The sequence below is a fragment of the Charadrius vociferus genome, unplaced genomic scaffold, assembly GCF_000708025.1.
Source record: "Charadrius vociferus isolate BGI_N301 unplaced genomic scaffold, ASM70802v2 scaffold650, whole genome shotgun sequence".
Classification (NCBI taxonomy): domain Eukaryota; kingdom Metazoa; phylum Chordata; class Aves; order Charadriiformes; family Charadriidae; genus Charadrius; species Charadrius vociferus.
This window is the reverse complement of record NW_009646736.1, coordinates 3,277,867-3,284,391: the sequence shown is the minus strand read 5'-3', so window position 1 is coordinate 3,284,391 and position 6,525 is coordinate 3,277,867. Positions and strand designations below refer to the sequence as shown.

Here is a 6,525-nt window from a genome sequence, read left to right as displayed (position 1 = left end):
ACAGATCAAGCGGATGCATATTCTGCTTACCCGTTGTCCTATCGCAACAGGGCCTGCTAAAACATTTGTCCCCATCTTTCCTGTAGGCTGCCTCTAAGTACTGAAAGGCTACAATAAGGTTTCCCCGGAGCCTTCTCTTCTGCAGGCTGAACTACCCCAAGTCTCTCAGTCTCTCCTCATCCGAGAGGAGTAGGGAACAGACTTGTGCCCACGATTACCTGTCTTCCCACCTGCACAGGCTCTGGAGTTGGTTTCTGTGGATATGCAGCTCTGAAGGGAAAACCATTCAACTTTTACAAATTATAATCTTCATACCTATTTCTTGAAATCCCTACTAGTTTCATAAATACTGGAGGTATTTTTTGATAAACTTTGAGAAACCTTGTGATAAGGGAATCAACAAAATGTGGCAGAAGCCATTACTGCTCCTGGAGTTACAACTTCTAAAGAGAACTTTTTGTAGTGATCTTTCTTGATTCTAAACAATAATGTATTGTTTTATCTTTTCAGATGACTATGGATGAGAAATATGTGAACAGCATTTGGGATCTTCTAAAAAATGCAATCCAAGAGATCCAGCGTAAGAACAATAGCGGTCTCAGTTTTGAGGAGCTGTATAGGAATGCATATACAATGGTGTTGCATAAACATGGCGAAAAACTCTACACTGGACTAAGAGAAGTGGTCACTGAGCACCTAATAAACAAGGTATGCCATTTTATGAATTAAAAGTTACTCTTGTATGAAGGAACTCTAAACAGTTATTTAAATGACCAAAAAAAAAAAAATCTAACTTTTACTGTGTTGCCTTGTGTTGAAATTGTATTGCTACCCTCAAAAATGGTAGCTTAGAACTAACATCAAGCTTAAATGACTTCATATTCCAGATTCTGTTTGTTCTAAGTCGCTAATGGCAGGCGGACCATAGGAGGCATATGAAAGTGTATAACAGGAAGCAACTTTAGCTGAAGCATAACTCTTGAGAGCTGGGTATTTTTTTAAAAAAGGTTTGTGGCCTTTTGGTGACGTTTTGTGACTTTCTCAGAACAAATTTTGGTTTGTTTTCCCATCAGTTTTTTCATCTGTGGAACAAAATAAATACCGATGTAAAAACCTGTTTGTTATGGGCTAATGAACTAATTCACAAGTTAATGAGAGAGTTGTGCTAGGATTACACTATTTAAAGAGACGGTAGTCAATGTAGAAAAACATCAGCTCAGCAACAACAAAAGTCCTGAGTAGTCTGCATTCTATCATTTCAGCCTTTTCAAAACCATGCAATTCAGTCAAAGTGACATGCAGAAACTTCTTGTTTCTGAAGATGTATCATCTGAGAAAAGGGCTCTTCACATCTTGTGTTAAACCATGGAACCAGATCTTCAGTCTTTGTGAGGAAAGTTTAGGGTTGATTAATAAGTATGTCATTGAAAAAAGAAGTTCAAACTCACTTTTTATAAGTCCAGATAATATTTAGTGGTACTAAGATCCTGAGTCTAGGGAAGATGCCTGCCTTACTCCTTGCAGTAATATCCATAGCTGCCTATCTCTGAGAAGAGACACGTGTCCACGTTGATCCCATATACGGGTTATGGGTCCAGATGGAGTATCTGATTTTTGTCCTGTTATTATAACATAAGAAAAGGAAAGTCATACAGTATCATGTGTCTTGAATGATTACTTCTGGCTGAATTACAGAGAGTGGATGGGAGGTTTATGTCTAAATAATGCGTAATGCTTGGGGAGCTTTTTGTGTGTTCTAACTGGAGATACTGCTGTGGCAGAGAAGTGTATTATTTCTTTTCTAAAATCTTAGTTTTCAGAGGTGTGGTCCAGACAAGTATAGTCTAAAACTGCTTTGAATATGGGGCTTTTTTACTGTTTGCACGAGAGGAAACATCCTGTATGAAGTGGCTAAATAATTTATGGCTCTATTCTATAATTGTAGCACATCTGTGCTACACTACTGTCTCAAACGCTTCTGTATTCATAATCTGTACTATTCATATAAAATGTGGCAAATGGCTGAGGCTTTTTGTGCCTTGTTCTTGTATATGCCTATGTTTACAGTCTATACTTGATAATAATTATGACACTAAACTTATTCTTCCTGGGCTTTAGTTTATCCTGGTTTAATTTGATGAAAGCTTCTTATCTTTGTTCCTAGCTATTCTGCATATAAAAAATTATCCATATGCAAAGTTAATTATTCTGAAGCGCTGATTGTGGCAAACTCAAAAGAGCAGAAGATCTTGTGAGTTTGTACTGTCACTGCACTGGCTGAGAGGGTTGCACAGATACCAGTGTAGAGAAATGCCTTTCTGACAATGCGATTGTATCTGATGCTTAAAAAAAAGTATCTTCTCCAATGATCTAGTCTTCTGGTCTTTAATATGATTAATCAAATTATGTGTATGGGTAAAATAAAAATAGATGACCAAAAGTTTTGTAAATAAAAAGGCTAACTACTGAGTTTTAGTAGTTAAATGCTGTAAAGTAAAAAAGGCTAAATTATGCAGATGTGCCCCCTATAAATCAAATAATGCCAGACAAAGATTTTTAAAAAAAGTAAATGTAATTTCTGTCAAAAAGTTCTGAACAATAAAGAAAACTTCTGCAGGCTCAAAGCTTCTCCTTGTCCTTTTTGGTAGCTTGCTTAAGGATGTTATGTTGAGGCAGTTATAGACGGAAGTATGGAAAAAATGATACATTGTTTATTAGCAATAGGATCAGCTCTGTAATGGAATCTTATGATTGTGGCATTAGTACTTGTTGTAAGATAGATAAAAAAGAAGTTTTTGTTTAACCTCACACTTTATGTAACAGAAATTTTAGAGGAATCTTGTATTTTTGGAGTCTCTTTCTAAGACCGTTCTCTGTTAAATGTTCAGTAGCTAATTAACAATACATGCTCTCATCACAAGTCTTTGTAAACTTCTATTCAGAGAATCAATGGTGGATGCTAGAGTTTAGAAGAGGGGGTTTTGCCAACTGAAATGTTGCACATGGGATCTGTTAACTTTTATCACAATGAAAATGTGCAGAAATGAATAGATTTTACAAAAGCACTACACTCACTTTGGGGAGTGCTCCTGAGGAGCCAAACCCAAATTTCAAATTGCTAGAATCCTTGAAACAGAATTGCCGTTTGCTGTCACATCTGCTGGTTATCTTTGTACAAAGAAGTTACCTTCCTGGAGTATTCCAGTCGTGCTGGTTAACTCAGAATAGCTGAAGAGACTAGGTAGAGGCAATGTTTTAGTTTAGATGTTTTTATAAATAGTTTTCAAGCTTGGAAAGTGAAAGTTTTTATTTTTGATGTGGCTCAGTTAAGAGCCATATTTATGATTTATGCTTATTTAATTGCTAGATGAAAGTTGTGCTTGCTCAGCATTTTAGTAGAAAGAAACCAAACACTTTAAAGAAGAAAATTATTTAACTTCTCAACAAGAAAATGTAATACCGTGAGCTGTCTTTACAGCCTGTTTAATTGTAAACAAAATGATAGGTGCAAACATGATTGATACAAGCACGCAAGCAAGTTACTATGCAATATGCTTGGTTTTGAACTTGCAGACCTGAATGGCTTGTAGTTACAGTCACCAGGTTCTGGTTGCTTGCGGAAGGCAGTAGTAAGCCAGGTAGCTTGCTCTACACCATTGACTGTCTTGAACTACCCTGTTTTTACTACAGGGTAAGGACGTGCTAAAACTTGTCTTTGCCTGCGTACTGATGTCATTATTAAAGTGTAGTACATGTAGAATTGAATTTAAAAATACCATTGAATAAAAAGTACTGAAACCTTTCATCTTAATTCAAGCATTTAATTCTTGTGCATCTGGTACTTCATTGATTTCTCCCTTTCTTGTCCTCTGGCAGTCTTGTAGCTTGCTGTAGATGCTCTTCCTTCACACTTCTTGAGCCTAGTCAGTTACTTCTTCACACAAATGTTGTAAAAGTGTGTTTAAAAAACAAATAGACAAAGCTTAGTTTACAACTCTTTAAGCCATTTGATGATAAACAACATCACTTGTGTAAGAATAAAAAAAATCTTGGAGTTAACAAGTTTGCAGGTTAATATTTTTAAAGTTCCCTTTGTTTTTATGAACACTTCATAGTCTAGTGAAATCTGGACCCATGACATGCAACATATCATATACGTTCTGTAAATTGTGTGTGTGACAAAGAAATTGATGGATTTGTTGGCCAAGCCCAATACAGTTTTGTTGGTTTTTGTGTGCAGTTTACGTCAAAGATTCAGAGATGTAAAGGACTGACTTAAACTTAAATGAGCTGAAACGTCCTGCTTTGGGGAGATAGTGGAGCATTACTGAAAAGGAAGAGATGCTTGGGATATTCTCATGTCGTATAAGATTTCTTGATCTTACCAAACATTTCTGTTACTGTCTGTTGCTGGCATGCCAGAATGACTTACGACATGGTGGTCTTTGCCGATACAACTGGTGGAGATTGGTAGCGACAGTGCATGCTATTGCAGAATAATAATAAAGGCAGACATGCAAGAAAGCCTTTGGTAAGGGGGGCGCAGAGCCAGTCATTGTGGCAGTGTTGTTAAGTGCAGACGGAATTGTATGAGGTGGTGGTGCAGAAGGCGCGGGGTGAAGGAAGCATGTCTACTCTGGGGCTTATAAAGGCTTGGCAAGCTTTGAAATTTGCTATCATGGTGTCGTAGACTTTTGCAGAAGATGAAGAAACTCTGTAATAACAGTTCTGAGACCTTGAGGCCTTAGTTCGGAAAGTGCTGTTCTATATGGCTGCTCCCCCCTGAAGGTTCTGGCTGTCCTTACAGTAGTGGAAATTACATAATGGAACTATTCGTGCTGCTGCGTCAGGCCAGGAACTGTGAGAGAGAAAATACTGGGCCATAAGTCTGCTTTGTGTACTCTTAATAGAAAGTTATTTAAAGGTATTGAAAGCTTATGCCAACAAACTGTTCCTAAGAGATTGACGGGGGAGGGTGCTATATTTCCTTCAGAGCTCTATTCAGTATAAAATGCAGTTGAGCCTGAAGTTACATACAAGATTTCATCCTTGTAAATGTAAGACCTTATGTAGATTATGAAGCTGCTGATTTATTTTTCAGACTTTATATGGACAGTTCTATTTAAGCTGGGTATGCCTGCCAATTTACTGCATAACTGCAAAGATTGTCATAGAAATCGCTACAAGCTCAGCTAATTGAAGTACTGTTCCGCTGATAAAAATCTTTGAGATTGAAATTTTCTTAAGGCTTTGGAAGAGCAGCAGCTGTGTCTCACAAGGGCTTCCTTCTCTGTAGAAGAGTGTAGATATCCAGGTTTCCTTACTACAAGTCCCGTATTCCACCAAAGTAGTTTGACTCTGTGCCTTTGCATGGCTAAAATGTTTGTGCGTTATAGTAGTTTCCCTGTAATATTGTTGTATTCGTGGCCCGTACAAGGAATACATTCAATGCTTATTAACTAGACAGCTGTTGTGAGAAATAATCTGGTTGGCTTTTGTAGCAGCTAAAAGAACAGCTTTCCAAACCTGTAAACCTAGGAGAATGTCGTTGAGAAGCTTCACAGAGAAGGCTCTTCGAGTAATTTTGTGGTATAGCACCCATTCCTGGATTTAAAACATATTTCCAGAAAGCTACACGGCATACTGTATGGAGCAGAGGTGGCACAGACCTGAGTGTTCCCATGTCTGCTTGGAAGCAAGTTGTCATTGCTACCTGATGGCAAGCACGCCCTTTTGCCACCAGTTGGTATGTAATTTGGCGCTGGCTGGTCTAGTAGGATTATTGTGGTGGATGCGTGTAATTATAAAGGCACACTGCCTCTGTGTTGTTTGGAAAAAAAAAAAAAAAAAATCTTTGATCCTTGAAGAGTTCTGCGATGGCCTCACACACTTGGGTAAAATTGATCAATCCCTACCTTGGTTATCTGTACCTGTGAACTAGTCTTGCTTTTGGTTTTGCTTTGGTAAATTTTACTAGGGTGGGTGATCTACCAAATAATGTGTCCAATGTCTTTCCATATTGACTAAAGAAGTGAAAGCAACCATGTCATGTTTGTTTCTCTTGTTCTGGGAGATTCTGTGTACTCTTTATGAGCATGGCTGGAGAAGTTTTTAATGCGTATTTATATTTTGGCTAAAAACTATGTAGATTGGGTGACAACAGGGGACACATCTGGGAGACCAAAGGGTAAATGATGACCACTGTCAGAAAGAATGAGGCAGCTAAGTGGTTGTGACTTACTACTGCATGTTGTGTTTTCCCAGAGCAAGGAGGGGAGGCCTTACTCGGGTCTGGGGAGTAGGTGTTTGAAGATTTCAGAAAACTCTGAACAACATTTAAGCATACCTAATATTCCCCAGATTCAATAACAAGGTGAATATTAAAGTTCCCACAGGTTCTCAAGAAGAGACCATTGTGTCTGTATGCTATGCCATGCTGTGTTTCTGGTTTGCTCATCTAAGTTTATGGGGTGTATATATAGTAGTGTGGCAGAATGTGAATTTTTTATTATGCTGGTTTTGCCT

The 6,525-nt window shown here is 38.0% G+C and overlaps 1 protein-coding gene across 1 annotated transcript in view; it reads left to right on the top strand.

Moving 5' to 3' along the window:
* Positions 1-507: 507 nt before the first annotated feature.
* Positions 508-6,525, top strand: part of CUL3 (cullin 3) — a 37,825-nt gene continuing 31,807 nt past the window's right edge. Inside the window, exon 1 of the mRNA XM_009889765.1 lies at positions 508-708. Coding sequence (XP_009888067.1) covers positions 511-708 — 198 coding nt within the window. The 5' untranslated portion in view covers positions 508-510. The remainder of the gene's footprint in view (positions 709-6,525) is intronic.